The 17,378-nt window shown below is 40.3% G+C and overlaps 1 protein-coding gene across 1 annotated transcript in view; it reads left to right on the top strand.

Moving 5' to 3' along the window:
• Positions 1 to 466: 466 nt before the first annotated feature.
• Positions 467 to 17,378, top strand: part of HIRA (histone cell cycle regulator) — a 27,203-nt gene continuing 10,291 nt past the window's right edge. Inside the window, exons 1-20 of the mRNA XM_075275326.1 lie at positions 467 to 626; positions 1,132 to 1,194; positions 2,145 to 2,255; positions 2,452 to 2,542; positions 3,869 to 3,963; positions 4,061 to 4,156; positions 4,267 to 4,427; positions 4,507 to 4,674; positions 4,928 to 5,041; positions 5,437 to 5,507; positions 7,106 to 7,211; positions 8,466 to 8,681; positions 10,077 to 10,162; positions 10,250 to 10,438; positions 11,556 to 11,708; positions 14,398 to 14,593; positions 15,418 to 15,519; positions 15,899 to 16,047; positions 16,156 to 16,317; positions 16,437 to 16,495. Coding sequence (XP_075131427.1) covers positions 590 to 626; positions 1,132 to 1,194; positions 2,145 to 2,255; positions 2,452 to 2,542; positions 3,869 to 3,963; positions 4,061 to 4,156; positions 4,267 to 4,427; positions 4,507 to 4,674; positions 4,928 to 5,041; positions 5,437 to 5,507; positions 7,106 to 7,211; positions 8,466 to 8,681; positions 10,077 to 10,162; positions 10,250 to 10,438; positions 11,556 to 11,708; positions 14,398 to 14,593; positions 15,418 to 15,519; positions 15,899 to 16,047; positions 16,156 to 16,317; positions 16,437 to 16,495 — 2,425 coding nt within the window. The 5' untranslated portion in view covers positions 467 to 589. The remainder of the gene's footprint in view (positions 627 to 1,131; positions 1,195 to 2,144; positions 2,256 to 2,451; positions 2,543 to 3,868; positions 3,964 to 4,060; positions 4,157 to 4,266; positions 4,428 to 4,506; positions 4,675 to 4,927; positions 5,042 to 5,436; positions 5,508 to 7,105; positions 7,212 to 8,465; positions 8,682 to 10,076; positions 10,163 to 10,249; positions 10,439 to 11,555; positions 11,709 to 14,397; positions 14,594 to 15,417; positions 15,520 to 15,898; positions 16,048 to 16,155; positions 16,318 to 16,436; positions 16,496 to 17,378) is intronic.

Consider the following 17,378-nt stretch of genomic DNA (forward strand, 5'->3'; position numbering starts at 1 on the left):
GTGGTACCTGTGAGTGGCCATTTTGTCCTGGGTAGAGGCTGACTACAGAGATTAATGACAGGAAGTCCAGAAAAGATGTCTGCCCCGTGAACACTACTATATCACACAATCTAGACACATAGGCTGTATCAGAGTCCCTGCTCTCAGACTGTGCTGCGGCCATAGCATCTGCCCATGCTGCCTTCAGGACCAGCCCATCACTGTACCACACATCAGCATCACGGCTGCCTCCCGCCACAAATAATCCCCTCAGCTTTTCAGTGTCATATGATATTCAGCTTGAGGAAATAGACGGCTGTAGGTGTGCTCAGCCTCCTGGGGTTCCCTGCCTGCCGCTAGTGTCTTCGTGTGTGACTGGCGGCGTCCCTCCCTTTCTGCACTGTTCTTAAGAAGGAACGCCTGCTTCCAGGTCTATGTTTCCAGTAGGACATTTTTAAACCTTACTTCCCGCGGGCTTCCGGTCTTGGTGCGGGTGCCGGAGCGGGATGGAGCGGCGCTGAGAGGCGGCTCCGAGAAGCCTGCACAGGGGAAAGCTCCGGTGCTCAATGGGCGGCCGGAGCTGACACCCTGCTCCGGGCACAGCGGGACAATGAAGCTTCTGAAGCCCACCTGGGTTAATCACAATGGTGAGGGAGGAGCAGGCGGGAGAGAGTGGCCCCAAGGGGCCACAGAAGTTGCAGAGGTCGCCATATTATTCAGAACTTTTAACGGTCTTGAGTTTGAATGGGAATGTCTATCTGTGTACTAGTGTAGTCTCTGCATTGGTAGTGCCCACCCGAGCTGCTCTAGATACCTGTATGTGGTACCATTAATGAAGGGCGAGGTCAGTGGTGATGCCAAGGAGCAGTACAAGTTACTAGCTGTACCTCTATGATAGATGCCTGTGTGTGCCATCATCCCCTCACAATAGGCTCCATATAAGCAGCTTCTGAGCTGTCCCCAGGGGCTGGTTCTGCAGTAGCAGCAGATGTGCACTGTCACCTGTAGAGGATGATGCAACACCTGGCATGGTGGCACCTAAAATGCCTGCTGGTCACCAGTATCACATGATTGCGACTGCCATACATCCTAATACATTTAATGTACATAACCCTCATGTGAATTAAACAGAAATCTTGTCTCTAATTTTAGGCAAACCGATATTTTCCGTGGACATTCATCCCGATGGCACAAAATTTGCTACAGGAGGACAAGGTGTGTTTTCTGGTCATCTGAGTATTGCAAAGATCTTGTTTTATGTGCATGTTTGGCTACTGACACATGGTCTTGGCTACGTTTTTGTAATCTAGTTCACAGGCGACAAAGACTGTAGCTGTTTGTTATACTTTAGTGGCTACTTTTATATCCATTGAACTTGAAACAATATATTGCTTATCGCTACAACTTTGGTTGACTTACAACCGTTGTTATGTAGTAGAGGTAAACAGAGGGTGGAAATGCACGGATTTGCCCCTTTAACCTGGGTCAATCGGTGTGTGGATCCACGCCTGAAATCCCACAGTCAGCTTCAGATTTCTGATACACGTTTTTTTTCCAATCAGCATCTCATTTTTCAGTTGTGTGAAGATGTACTGAAAGTAGTTGTTGCACAACTTTTGTCATTCACTGCAGCCATGGAAGACTGACAAAATTATATGCAAATGGGGCAACATGGTGGCTCAGTGGTTAGCACTGCAGCCTTGCAGCGCTGGAATCCTGGGTGCGATTCCCACCAGGAACAACATCTGCAAGGAGTTTGTATGTTCTCCCCGTGTTTGCATGGATTTCCTCCCATTCTACAAAGACATACTTAAATGAAAAAAAAGAGTACATTGTTATCCCTATATGGGGCTCACAATCTACATAAAAATAAATAAATATATACATATGCAAATTATGTGACATGACCATGCTTTTGTGCATCATGTGTGAAATAGATTCTCTTGTCGTCCATTGATTCTGATCTCTTTTTTTTTTTTTGTTGTTCTGGGGGGGGAGGGGGTTCTTGTTTTCCAAGGGTCCTCTTGGTTTGAAAAGCTTAGGGTTTTTTTTTGTTTTGTTTTTTAAATCAGCAATCTAAAAATTATGTATGATATGTTATGTTGTATCAAGTAAAATTCTGTAACATAAGATAGAAATAAGTCAACATTGTTGTGACTTTCCAGGGCAAGATTCTGGAAAAGTTGTCATATGGAATATGCCACCGGTTGTTAAGGAAGAAGATGAGAAGAATGAAAGTATTCCCAAGATGCTGTGCCAGATGGACAACCACTTAGGTACCAGAATACATCGCAGATAGCTGCTGTGGGGGTTCACACTTGTTTGAACAAAAGAGGGAAACATTAAGATGGTGTCAAAGATCCCAGGGATGGGGACTAGCATTGGAAGAGCGGACTCTGTATGAGCAGTTCATTGTCCTCGCCATACTGTCACTGTGGAATTGGATTAATCTTTGCGTACACTCTGTTTCAGCCTGTGTAAACTGCGTGCGATGGTCCAACAATGGAGCATATTTAGCGTCTGGCGGAGATGACAAACTCATCATGGTGTGGAAGAAATCTGGGTGAGCTGAGGACATTTGTCCACACTGTGCCTTGGATTGTTCTGGAGTGAATTGGTTATTAAAGTTTTTTTCGGATGATAATCTGTGGTACGTTATAATGATAATTCATTTTTAGGAAGACAGAGAGACAGTCTGCACAGTTCTTAATGAAATGAAATACTGACAAATAGAAAGCCATCAGGCATCTCTATCTTCTTGTCATAAATTGTCCATGATGCTCCACAATAGTAGTGTGCAGCCCTTGTCAGTCACCTGCTATTCTGCATCTGTTAGGCCTTATTCACACATGAGTGTTTTGTATCAGTGACTTGTGGGTTAAAGACACAAAATAGGTGCAGATCTTTTCATTGTGTCTATTTGCGGTTTGCACTCAATCACTGATGTAAATCAATGACCAAACACTAACCTGTGAATAAAGCCTTATGCCTCATGCACAAGAAAGTGTTTTTGTCAGTGAGATATCTGTTTTTAATGGATAGCCCACTGATCCATTTGTTCACTCATGGACGTCATTTCTATGGGTGTGTGTGGGGGCACAGAACCCGGCACATGTCCTAATTCTGTTTGATTTACTTGTACATTGGAATGATGGTGTCTATGAGAAGCACATATGAACATGGATGCCATTCTGTTTTCATTGACCTATACACAGCAACAATGGCGTGTAGCCTTGAAGGGGAACTTAAAAGCAAATGAATACCACTTGCACCACAGGAAACATAAAATGCAGACAGGCTCCCTGATAGTAATCAACACTTTTCAATACTTTTCCCCATACATGACTCCTTTCACAACTGTTTTCATTGAAATGCTGCAGTGTTTCAGGGTTAAACCCATTTTCTATAAGGCAGCCTGTTGGTATTTCACCATGCCTGTGGGTAACCTAAAACTGCTGACAGGTTCCACTGAAGTTCTCTAAATAGTCTCCAAAGTCTTGGGCTACATTACTATGGTAAGGACTATTTATTAGAGCAAAGACTATTAGAATTGATGTTTGTTTTTTGTTAGCTGTTTAATGTTTGTTATGGGTTGTGTTCTATAGTTACAAATGTGTTATACATACAAATATATGATACCAATTAGTAAAGGAATTCTGGCTACACATTAGATGTGCATTATTACAGAATAAAGTGACTCTGGTGTTTATTATATCATAACTTAATTTTTTTTTAAAAATCCCAAAGCCTCTATAAAGATGTAGTAGATGATGTACTTCTTGGGTGAAATCCTAGCCAATGTAATTTACCATTACCAGGTGGAATGCATGGTATAGTTTGTCTTCTCTTGAAACATATAAAAATGTTCTGTGTCCTATCCATATTTCAGATACATTGGACCTAGTACTGTTTTTGGCTCCAGCAGTAAATTGGCAAATGTAGAGCAGTGGCGTTGCCTCTCCATTCTCAGGAATCATTCAGGAGGTGAGTGACTTGGTGCACTTCTTTTAGTAGTGTGTAAATTGCAGTGTTATGTTGCATTGTGTCTGATATGTTACATTATGTTTTAAACACCTTTCAGATGTAATGGATGTCGCCTGGTCTCCACATGATGCATGGCTGGCGTCCTGTAGTGTTGATAACACCGTTGTGATATGGAATGCCCTTAAGTTTCCTGGTAGGTCAGACACATATACAGCATTATTATAGCAACCTTTTTGGGGTACTTTTGTTTGTAGTATTACTTTTGAAATAAGTCTTATAGAGATATATTAAATAATTTTGCAGAGATTATAGCCACGTTGAGGGGCCATTCCGGACTGGTTAAAGGACTGACATGGGACCCTGTGGGGAAGTATATTGCTTCGCAAGCTGATGACCATAGTCTAAAAGTCTGGAGGACCATGGACTGGCAGCTAGAAACCAGTATCACCAAGCCATTTGATGAGGTGCCGGCTATCTAACAATCTCAAAGTCACAAAATTGTAGATAAACGCTTGCTAAAAGCAGCCTTACATTTTGTTTTAGTGTGGAGGAACTACGCATGTCTTGCGTCTTAGTTGGTCTCCTGATGGACATTACCTTGTATCTGCTCATGCAATGAACAACTCTGGTCCTACCGCACAGATTATTGAGCGTGATGGATGGAAAACAAACATGGATTTTGTGGGCCATCGAAAAGCTGTCACTGTGGTGGTAAGAACCCCGTTTTCATGTTCCCTTTTAATACAACAGATTTTTTACTGTACTTAATGAAGGTTAAAGGGGTATTCCCACAAAAGCAAGTTATCTCATAACTTGCAGATAAGTGGGGGGCTGACTGCTCAGATCCCCACTGATTGGGAATATGGGGGACTTTGGTGTCTTAAAATGAATGAATGAATTGTCTAACTCCTGAAAATGTCATTATCTAATAACACTGAAATCTTGTTGCGTTTTCTTCAAATAGAAATTTAATCCAAAAATCTTCAAAAAGGAACAAAAAAATGGAAGCTCAAACAAAGCCGCCTGTCCATACTGCTGCTGTGCAGTGGGGAGCAAGGACCGCTCACTGTCTGTGTGGGTAAGGAAAATGTATCCTAGATTTTTCAGAAATATGACATTCAGTTAAGATATGGGATGTTGAAGGAGAACAAAATAACCAAACTAAACTGCTACATAATAGCTAAAAATTTATATTAAAAAGGTTAAGGTGTAGGATTAAAAAAAACATGACTTCTACTGGAAACTATTGTTACACCTATGTTTTTGTTACACCTCAGTTTTGAAATGAAGGGGAATAGACTGCAATAACTCGCTGTATATTAGCATGCTATAAATTCCCCAAGAAGTTATGCAGCAAATTATTTTGCTGCATTTTTAATAGTTCTGTGTTTTGTTTTGTTTTTTTAATAGTGTATATGTGTGTAAGAGACTTATGGATGTTTTTGGATTGATTGATTTATCTTTTTATTGCAGCTCACTTGCCTTAAGAGACCTTTGGTGGTGATCCATGATCTATTTGAAAAGTCTATAATGGACATCTCATGGTAATGTATACCAAGGCATTTTATTTTACCATTTCCGTAGGTATAATTGGCATGCTGCGATTTCCAAAACCGCAACAGGTTTTTAAAATCGGCACGTGTCTTCCCGTTGTGCATATATTTCCGCAGTGTGTGCATGGGATTCGCTAGAATTCCATCCACTTTGCAGGGACTGTCAAACACTGCAGTTTTTGCCACGCCATTTGCGCAACGTGGGGCACCAGTCCTAAAGGCTATTTTTGGGCAATAATATAACGGTAGGTTACTAATTTGAGACCTGTGGTGATCTGAGATGCCTATAAATTAGCTCTTCTCAGCAGGTGATACAGAAAAGGGAATATGAAGCAGATTGTGCTATCCTATGTGTAGTGGCTGAACGGAGTCATTATAGATTAGCTCCTATTCAAGTAAATTGGAGTGCATCTATAATAACCTGATTTGACCACACAACATAGGACAGACCTGTCTGCTTTCTGTTCCCTTCTCTCTAGATCTTTAGTATAGGTCATCAATAATTTTTAGCATGGAAAACCCCTTTCATTTTGTTAATTGTCAAAAATAAACTATTAACACCTCTATTTTTTAAAGCATTCTTACACTCTTAGCCTTTTGCACAGTGCTGGGTATATACATATATAACTTTGCAGTTAGCTAAAATCAGGTTTAAAGAAATATATAATAATTAATATAATTTTTTTCTTTTTATTTGGCCTGGGTGGGTGATTAAAAATAACAAACAAAACATACTTTTATGCTCTGGTATACTCTGTGCGGCCCGGTCCTGCTGCTTGGCTGTCTTTTGTCAAAAGTTCTCGCTGATTGTGATTTCCCCGGTTCTCTGCGGTCTAAGGAAAGGACTTGTGGATGTTACATGTAGTGACGTCCTATGTCCTTTGCTGAGGCCGTTGAGTAGCCTCAGCCGTCATTTGTGGCGGGGACTTACACCAGAAGAAATCAACAGAGGTGCAGGACCGAACCGTGCTGGGATGCATCGGGGACAAGTATGTGGTTTTTTGTTTGTTTTTTTGGTTTTTTTTGGTTTTTGTTTTTAGAACCTCCCCAGCTTAACTTAAAAAAAATATATATATATCTTTAAGTTGAAGGCTACTAGATCTCTTTATATACTGTTGACCTACATGAAACAGTATTAAGCTTTGCTAAATCTGTCCACCTATATGTCAATAAAAATTGACTAGGCCACTCTTTTTCTATTTGGAGTGCCGCCTATTTTGTATTTTCCTGAGACCTCTACTCCCAGTTTCTTTATTCAGTGCTGCTTTAGACTTTTCAGTTTTGTGTATTATGGACTATAGACTGAAAGATATAGATGGATATATAAATATAAAATCTGTATAAATATCTATACTTAGAAATTTGAGGATTGTTGTTGTTATGGCTATGTTGAATAATAAGGAAAACAATACTGAAATGTTTGCCCTTCCAGATACTGTAGTCTCAAGGGCTCCATTCACATCGGAACCTCTAGAGAAGTAACAGAAGCTTTTATCTTATCACTCATCTGCTGCTGCCAATCTGTACATTTCATGCCTTTCATTGTAATATCACAAGTGGCTAAGTCCTGTTCTCTGGTTGGCTTGTAGGACCCTAAATGGACTTGGCGTATTGGTGTGTTCCATGGATGGATCGGTTGCATACTTAGATTTCTCACAGGAAGAGCTGGGTGATCCACTAAGCGAAGACGAGAAGGTATGTGCCTTGCTATTTTTTTTTTAATGCTGCACTTCCACAAAGTCTTTCATCCGCAGCTTATTATTTGTAGTACCGTATTTTCCGGACTATAAGCCGCACATAAAAACCTACGATTTCCTCAGAAATCGTAAGTGCGGCTTATAGTCCGGTGCGGCTTATATATGGATGGAAGCGGCGGCAAAGACTGCGTGCCGCTTCCATACATACATAAAAGGCACCGTAAGGGTGCATTCACACTACCGAATACACGCCGGCGTTACAGCAGGGCTGCCGGACACTTCCTATTCATTTCTATGGGAGCAGGCATGCGAGCGCTCCCTATAGAAATGAATGGAAAAAAGCAGTCCATTCATTTCTATGGGGAGCGCTCGCATGCCTGCTCCCATAGAAATGAATAGGAAGTGTCCGGCAGCCCTGCTGTGACACCGCCGTCCTGAAAGAGAACGTGAAACTTACCCAACGGTGCAGGGCGGGCGGGCATTCAGGCCTCCTCTGCCTCCGATGTTCCGTCCTTCTCCTCCGGCGCTCGCTGATAATGGCCGGGGCGCATGCGCATAATGCTTCTACTGCGCATGTGCCCTGGCCATTATCAGCTTGCGAGCGCCGGAGGAGGACGGAACATCGGAGGCAGAGGAGGCCTGAATGCCCGCCCGCCCGCCCTGCACCGTTGGGTAAGTTTCACGTTCTCTTTCAGGACGGCGGTGTCACAGCAGGGCTGCCGGACACTTCCTATTCATTTCTATGGGAGCAGGCATGCGAGCGCTCCCCATAGAAATGAATGGACTGCTTTTTTCCATTCATTTCTATAGGGAGCGCTCGCATGCCGGCTCCCATAGAAATGAATAGGAAGTGTCCGGCAGCCCTGCTGTAACGCCGGCGTACCTAACGTTTACGGTTGGGCTCTATCAGCATGATTTTGCTGATAGAGCCCCTCCTCGCCTGCCGAGCGCTTCCAATAGAAGCGGCTGGCACGCGGGGGGTTAAGCGGCCGCTGGCAAAGTCTGCCTGCCGCCGCTTTCAATAAGATATAATGCGCACCGGACTGCGGCTTATAGTCCGGTGCGCCTTATATATGAACCGAGACGGACTATAAGGCGTTCATGGGCAATGCGACTTATAGTCCAGTGCGCCTTTATAGTCCGTAAAATACGGTAACACCTGACAAAAAGGTGTTTTTTTTGTTTGTTTGTTTTTTTGAGTGTGTGGGTATGTTTACCCATTTACTCATATTGTGAAAAAATCTAATTGCAGAATCACATCCACCAAAGCACTTATGGGAAAAGTCTTGCCATCACAACTGAGTCCCAGTTGCCGAACACCATTATAGAAAATCCTGAAATGCTGAAGTTTCAACAGAAACAGCATTCACATCTGGATGGAGAACATGCAGCATCTGTACAGAAAGATATCCCAGCACCAAAAGTGGCCAGCATGGTAAATGGTGAAAGCCTAGAGGACATCAGAAAGGTATGAAAGTCAATTTGCAAGATAACTGTGGAACTGACCAATGAGTTTAGAAAAATGGAATTTGACAGTTTTTCAGGTAGAAAAATTTACAGTAAGGAGCTGACTACCGTCCCCCCATATATTGTAATTAGTTTGATTTCTTTACATATAATTCTGCCAGTAGTAACTGTACAATAGCAAACAAATGGCTTAGAATAGCCCATGTGGCCACCATATAGGTCACATGGGCTTGAACTGCAAATATAGAGCAGATATATGCAGGCATGGCGCTAGAAAAGCGTAATCTATGAGCACAGTCAGGAAAGCTGCTTGTTGTCTGTGAATAATATCCCATCTGTAATCAGTAAAGCAGCCAGAAGTAGATACATGTACGTAGAAGACTTTTCTTACGTTTTCAGGTGTGAGATTTGCGGAGTGTTCAGTCTTTCGGGCGGATGAGGAGAAGCGGCTCCTCCCATCTGCATTCACTGTGGGTCACTAGAAGGGAGCCACCTAGTGGCAGAGAACTTTTAGAGGTTTTTCACTCAGAAAGCAGCAACATTTTAAACTTAAAATGGTCCAGAGTCGCATGCTTTATGAAATGAGACTAAGTTAGTGATCATTGAAATCTCCAAGCTGTTTTCAGTGCGTGACAGCGGCACGTCCTTGTATATTGCAGGGAAGCTGAGACTTTGGAGGTCACTTCAGATAGTTCTCTCCAACACTTTAATATCTTGAAAAGCTTTTGGTGTCATATGGAAAAAAAAAATTAAAAATTCTTAGCGTTGATTTGTCCCCAAGAGCACAGTTCTACCAGTATTATCTCCAGCGGTTGAGTAATATTTCCAATAGTTGAAAACAGCTGCATATAAATGATGCCAAGCTCGACTTTAAGCTAGAAATTTTACAGATAGAATAGTGATTCTGGTGTCAAGTTCCATGTTTTAATATTCCCCAGATATAACTGTTTTTGAAGAGACAAACCCCTGCACCCCACCCATGCGGCCTCAGGTTCTCGGCCTTATGAAGAGATAGTATACCTAATAAAAGCAATGTACAGATTCAGATCATTATAGAAAAATAAGTAAAACATTGTGTGTAAGATTTTGCAGAAAGAAGCCATAATTTTGCAATAAAATATATTAATGGCTCCCATGCTGTCAGAAAATGAAAAGTTGTTTGAAAGTTTAGTTACATTTGAATTGTTACACTATGTAGTGATGCCGTGCTGGAAGACTATATGTAAACTAAATGCCATGCTCCCTTGTTATGATATAGCGGTATCTTTCAATGATACCTAGAAGTGAAAACTTATATTACTTGCAGTTAAATGATTTTCTTTAGTGGGAGTTTCTGTGTTTTATTGTTTTGAAATAAATGAAAATTATATTTTAATAATAGGAATTATTTTAATAGAATCTTTTAAAGAAACAAGTGGAAACAAGGACAGCAGATGGCCGGCGGAGGATCACCCCTTTGTGCATTGCCCAGCTGGACACTGGGTTTGTATTAAGAGTGTAATTTAATCACATACTATGGATAGTGCAACGTGTAATACAAGTCTAATTTTGGCAATTCATATTTTGTAGGGACTTTTCTACAGCTTTTTTCAATAGTATTCCAATATCGGGGTCAGTCGCAGGGTCCATGCTGTCTTCTCAGAGCAACCAGCAGCTCTTATCTCTGGATTCAAACACCAACAGCTCTTTAGGGGCTAAATCCACCCTAGAACCATCAGGAAATGCAAAAACATCAGAAGAGCCTGCCATTAAAGAGAGGTACTGTGAAATGGGAATATTTTCTACAGAGGTCCATTTAACTAAGGCCAGCTTCAGACACTTGTATTTGGTCTGTGAAATGTGGAGTGCTTGTTTATTTTTTTCATAAATCCATAGTGAAGGGCTTTAATATGGTTTATTAAAGAAAGTGGCCTATTTCTTCACTTATTTACTTCTGCAACTGATCAAATCTGTACAATATAAGTATGGAGAAGGAAGAAGAGATAGACATTTGCACTACAGAGAGACCATTTTCTTTCACAACACTGCTGGGTATCAGGATTTACTATCCAGGTTCCCAACAATTTGTAAATTAAGTTTTTCCAAATGAAATGGAACATAACATCTGATATGTGTTCAGTGTTCTGTTGTGTATAAAACGGTTATATGAGATTTCCAAATCATTCCATTCTTGTTTTCTTAACATTTTTACACAGCATCCCAACTTTTTTTTGAATATGAGTCTTAAAAATAAACTTATTAATTTATGCTCTTGAACCACTTACAGGCGTTTCCACTTCCAAATTAATTTTTTAGACTGATGACCTGTGCAATGGATAGGGTTGTTTTGCCTCTATCACTTGAATAGTAGTGACGCAGAATGCATCGCTTTTCCAGTAGCAGCTCACTGCACCCTGAGGTTTCTAAAATAGATGATATGTGCAGGGTTTGGGTGTCAGACCCAGACAGGTCGCATACTGTTGACCTATCCTATGAAAAACTTTCAGGAGCCTCTTCAACACCGCAGTCGCAATTGCCAATGTTGGAGTAAAGTTACAGATGATACCCACGGCTAATGGTACCAGCTTGGATCCTGAGCCAGTGCCACGTCCATGACAATAGTACAACATGGTTCACTTACCTACTACTTGCCATTTTGTACTGTTACATCATGCATTGGGAAGGGGATAAAAGAGACTTCTCTCTTTTTAACAGTGCTTTACATAATGATGACATTTTCTTATACATAAGTGAGATTGCATCCTTCTAATTTCCTTATTTATTAGTACTAATACAATAATATGGAGCAATTTTTAAGTGTAAATGTTATATCTATGAGGTAGAACAAATAACGTGAAATCATAACAATTTTTATGCCTTGTATTATTAATTATAGTGTCAACACGGCTACTCCTTCAACACCAACAAGTGTTTCTGCCCAGCCGAAGATTGAACCTATGAAAGCACTTGATTCACGATTCACTGAAAGATCAAAAGCCACCTCAGGGACAACAGGAATTTCGCATGTGAGCCAGATCGCTGCTGACAGGCAAGTTTTTTGAAGAACCTAAATATTTTAAACTTACTGTATCCTATACAAAATGATATCCTATTTTCATGCACAGGTTGTTAGTATGCTCAGGTGCACTGTAATAATGTGCACAGTGGCTCAATGGTTAGCTTTGTTGTCTTGCATCGCTGAAGATCGAGCCATGGACAACATCTGTATGGAGTTTGTATGTTCTCCCCATGTCTTCTGACACACCAAAGACTTACTAATAAGCAATTTAGATTGTGAGCTCTACTTAAAGGGGTATTCCCATGTACATACCGTATTTTTCGGACTATAAGACGCACTTTTTTTCCCCCAAATTTGGGGGGAAAAGAAGGGTGCGTCTTATAGTCCGAATGTGGCGCCTGGCATCCGCTCTAATAGAGAGACGGATGCTGGCAAGGGATAGATGCAGGTGCCGGGGCCTGAGACATCGCTGCGCTCCTCTGCCCTGCATGAAGCCAGCAGCGGCAGGGGTGATGCTATTCCGCTCCTCCGTCCCCCCGCCGCTGGCTTCATGCAGGGCAGAGGAGCGATGTCTCAGGCCCCGGCACCTGTGATGACGTCTATCCCTCCCCGGCATCCGCCTCTCTAGTACAGCGGATGCCGGGTCAGTATCGGTGGCCCCTTCTCCCCCGGGGCCGGTCCCCACCGGCCCCGTACCTGTGAAGTTGCAGGTCGCTCCTGTGCGGCGATATCGCAGGAGCCGACCTGTTCGGGTGAGAGCCGGGAGCCTAATGAGGCTCCCGGGCCTGTCACTGCTGTATTAGTATTGCGGCTGGTCTCTATGACCAGCCGTAATACTAATAGACAGAATGTCCCATAGACGGCAATACAGTTGTATTGCCGTCTATGGGACTTGCAATCAAGTGACCGCAGGTTCAAGCCCCTGGGGGGGAATAAAATAGTAAAAAAAAAAAAAAGCTTTAAAAATATATAATAAAAATACGAAATAAATAAAAGTTCTAAATCACCTCCTGTCCCTAGAATATATATATAAAAGTAGAAAGTCATATATCATAAACCACCGGTTTTTTTTCAATACAAGGTGATCTAAGCAATAGATATTCCCCAAAATGGTATAACTAAAAAGTACAGCTGGCCCCGCAAAAAAAAACAATCTATGCGTCCCCGTACAGCTGCAGGGTCACCTGTCAATGTGGCCTTGCAGCTGTTGAAAAACTACAACTCCCATATATTAAATATTTTACCATTTTTTGCTTCAAAAATTTTTTTCCCTATTTTCCTCCTCTAAAACCTAGGTGCGTCTTATAGTCCGAAAAATACGGTAATTATTTTAAAATTTGTAGGTAATTAAAAGTTAAACATCTTTGCAAATATAAGTAATTAAACATTTTGCATAGTTTTAAGGATTTTTTCTAAATATCTTGTGTTCACAGTCTGTTTTCTTGATCGGTTGCCAGTAGAGATGAGCGAACACTGTTTGGATCAGCCGATAGAAATGAATGGAAGCACCTGTGACGCTGACTTTGCCGGCGTCCGGCGTCACAGGTGCTTCCATTCGTTCCTATGGGTGCGTGCTGTTTGGATCGGCTGATCCGAACAGTGTTCGCTCATCTCTAGTTGCCAGTGGATACAACCATGAATGCAGGAACTTTCTAAGGTCAGAAAATCCGCCATGATTTCTTTATTGTTACTCAATGAGCGCTGTATACACGGCTATGGACGCAGCCATAAATCAGCTGCCCTCTGACCCGGCAGACACGTGATCTGCCGGGAGCAGTGTCCTGCCAGAGCTGCTGGGTCCTACAGGACCCCAGATCAGCTCTGTATACTGTGTATACAGTGTGCAGGAGTCTGTATTTCTCCTGTAATTGAGGTTAAATGTAGCAGCCTCAGTTATAGGAGAAATCAGCCTCAAGTACAAAAAAAAAACTGATCAGATGTCCCCAAAGGTCTCTTATTACCTTATGGGGACACAATCTGGGGAAAAAAAAAATTAAAAATATAATAAAAAAGTTTAAAAAAAATGTAAATAAACTAATAATAAAAAATAAATAAATAATACGCTAATAAAACGCCGTTATTAAAGGTTATAGCCCCACCCCCGACGACACCATACAAAATAAAAATCACCGTAACGGAGAGGAAAAACTATATTATAAAGTTTTTCAGTGACACTTTGTGTTATTAAATAAAAAAAAATATATAAATTGAAAACCAGACACAATTTCCCTCCTATTTTGTTTATATTTTCCTGGATATAAAAAAAATTAAAACACATTTGAAAATAAAAATAACATAAAAATAAAGCCTTATGTGTCCCCGAAAAAAGACGCAAAAATTAGTTGACTAAGACATACGAGAAAAATTTTACAGACCTCAAAACCGCACATACATAATAAACCTAAAATGTGTCTGGTCCTGGACCACAAATTGGCCCGGTACTGAAGTGGTTAAGGGAGCCTTCACACGGAGTAAACACGCGTGTATTTTTACAAAATACACATGTAAAAATACACGTGTAATAATAAGACTCCCATTGACTTTAATGATATTTTTACGCGTGTATTTTGCAAAAATACACGCGTTTACTCCGTGTGAAGGCTCTCTAACAGTGTTGACTATATGTGTAATGCACACAGAATATGTTTGTTCTATATAAATAAGCAAAATAATAAAAAAAATAAAATGTTTTTCTAATTTTTTTTTTTGTCTTGAGCAGACCAAAAGATCATAGTACACCTAAAGAAGCAAAGAATCGTGACATGGACAGTAGCAGTGACAGTGAAGAAAAAAATCTGGCAACTAAGTCTCTTGCCAAACGAAAATCAGAATCTGATGCAGACCTTGGAGAAAAAAGAAAAAAGGGACGACCTCGGAAAGATTCCCGGCTTATGTCTGTTTCTCTCACTGTGCAGGTAACAGAAATTCTTATTTTTACCCTCAACATGAAGAGTGGTAATATGGACATTGAAATGTAAAGAGTACCTAGCTATATATTCTTTCAGAAGGAAGCGGCATACATGAGTTGGAACATTTCCACTGTATTTTGTTTTTTTACTTTCTTTTCCTTCGCACATCAGTTTACTGTATTCAACTGAGATGAATTGGAGCAACATGCAGAAAGACAGTTTTGTTTTTTTTTGGTTTTATGTACAGCTATACATCAGGAATACTTCTGATGCGTATGCCAAATAACGTTTCCCATTGACCTGATGTATACCAAAGTAGTGACCTTTTGGCATACCCTCTGTGGTATGTGCTGACGTACTTCTTTTTTCCCACTGGTTTTAAAAAGTGTATGGACTATGCTTTCTTATGCAGCAGCTTCTCACATAGAAACATAACCCTTGTATAGTGTGTGTATTATTATTATTATTATTATTATTATTATTATTATTATTATTATTATTATTATTATTATTATTATTATTATTATTATTATTATATTTTTTTTTTTTTTTTTTTAACAGAGAAGCCTAAGGATAACACATAGAACTACGTTATATGGTGTTAGGAGATTTATGAATGATCATCATTTGGAAAGATTTTCCCTGTGTATCTGCTGACTGTAAATGTAAAAGCAGTGTAAACAGTGATTTGTTAGAACTGAAGTACATCCTGGTTTTACATTGAATTGAATTAATAAAAAAATGTTATGTATGTGTGCAGCCTTTGTATTGGGTGACTTGTTATCCATTCATAAACAAGGGTTTGAATCAATTTTTATTAATGTTATCAGTCTCAAGTGGCTTCAACATCCGAGAAGGACTTAACATGTGTGACACCAGCGTTATCTCTTAGACTGCCAGTCCCAGCCGTTCAAAAGTCCTTTACCTTGCAGGTCAGTCATTTATATAATGTTGAATATGTATCAACCACTGAAATGTATATTTTAAAGTTGTTATACCACGAACACCACATATTCCCTATCCTGTACTGACCTGTTAGGTTTGAATAAAGCTGCTACTTATATATGTGACTGCAATTCCACCCAAACAGGGGAATTTGGTACACTTATTTCCCATCTATGGGCAGCAAATAAGTGGTGGTCATGGGACATCCCTTTTAACTAAATAACTGGTTGTGCACCATTATGTATTATTATAATCTATGATTTCTAGATGTTACATATTTGGAAAGCAAAATACAATGAAATCTGAAATAAGTACCCAATCTTTCAGGGTATTAACATGACGGTATTTTTTTGATTGCCTTTTCAGATTAGTCAAGACCCCACCATATACATTGAAGTAGAGAATGAACTTCGAACAGTAGGAGGGTCAAAACTAAGTCAGCTCAAGTGTAACCGAGATGGGAAGGAATGGAAAACTGTGGTTACAAGCCGCATTCTTGCAGCAGCAGGAAGCAAGTCAGTATTTTTTTTTATATATGGCTGTGTCCTCTGTCCAATGATGTAATGAATGATAGTTTTTTTTTTTTGTTTTTTTTTTAACTATTACTTGTCTTTTTCTTTTAGTGAGGTTGTTTGTGTTGCTTGTGAGAAGCGAATGTTATCCATGTTCTCTGGCAGTGGCAGGCGAGTGTTTCCACCCATCATTCTGCCTTCCCAAATCTCTACTTTACAATGTACAGGCCGCTTTGTTATGGCTCTTACATCCTCAGCTGCCCTTTCTGTTTGGTGAGTAAATAAAACTGTTCTGCTTGCTTAATGTAGAAAATAATAGTAATGTAATATTCCAAGTATATGATATGATTTTCTACTTGTAGCTGCTATAACTTTTTTTTTTTTTTTTATAGGGATGTCCAGAATCAGAAATCCGTTGTTAAGAATGAGTCTTTATTACCCATTTTAGCAGGTAATTACTTTAAAGCAAAACTAAACCTTGAAAACAGGATAAAAAACAAAAAGCTGTTTCATATAGCTCAATCTCTAGCTACGTCTACAAGACTAACTGTTAAACTGTAGCTCTGAGCCGTTTAGCAGAAATCCTGCATACATAGATAGGACAGACAGTGCTTCCTGCTTCTGTACAGTATTGTTACGGGCCATAGGCTTGCTACATGCTCTAGCATGACTTCACAGGAAAGAGGGGTGGGGCTTAACTCCCATTTCGTCTTATTATGTAATGGAGTGCTGTTGAGTGTAATGGAGACAGTGCAGCTCCAGAACATGGAGAGAGGAGGATTACATGTATATGATTTTCATTTACTCTATGCAAATCACCCAGCTTTCCAAGATAACAAGCAAAACGAGCTGTGTGCATTTACAATTTAGAGGATTACATATAGGTAGATATTGCTTCAGCAGTCTGTATTACAAGGCTGACTGTTATGTTACCCAGCTTTCTTGGGACCCTAAAAAATACATGTCATGTATTAGAACAATTGGCAAGCAAGGAAGAGGTTTTACTTAGGAGGTATATTTAGTACTCAGCATTACCTACATGCTACTCCTCTTTTCAGGACCCCATAAAACACATCTGACATGATATGGCAACAATTGTGTTGCAAGGAGTGGGATTTATTTAGATAAATGTCACTTTAAGTATTCCTCATTACAGCTCCACCTGCTATGCTACCCAGCTTTCCCAGAGCCCTGAAATGCGAACCAAGCAAACTTTGGCATGATTTGGGAGCAAGGAGAGAGGGATTTATTTAGGCATATTTATTATTTAGCAGTCCCTATTAGGGCATTATGTGGCATGTTATCCAGCTTTCTCAGAATCCTTAAATGGAAAT

Source organism: Leptodactylus fuscus, chromosome 1 (assembly GCF_031893055.1).
Source record: "Leptodactylus fuscus isolate aLepFus1 chromosome 1, aLepFus1.hap2, whole genome shotgun sequence".
Lineage (NCBI taxonomy): Eukaryota > Metazoa > Chordata > Amphibia > Anura > Leptodactylidae > Leptodactylus > Leptodactylus fuscus.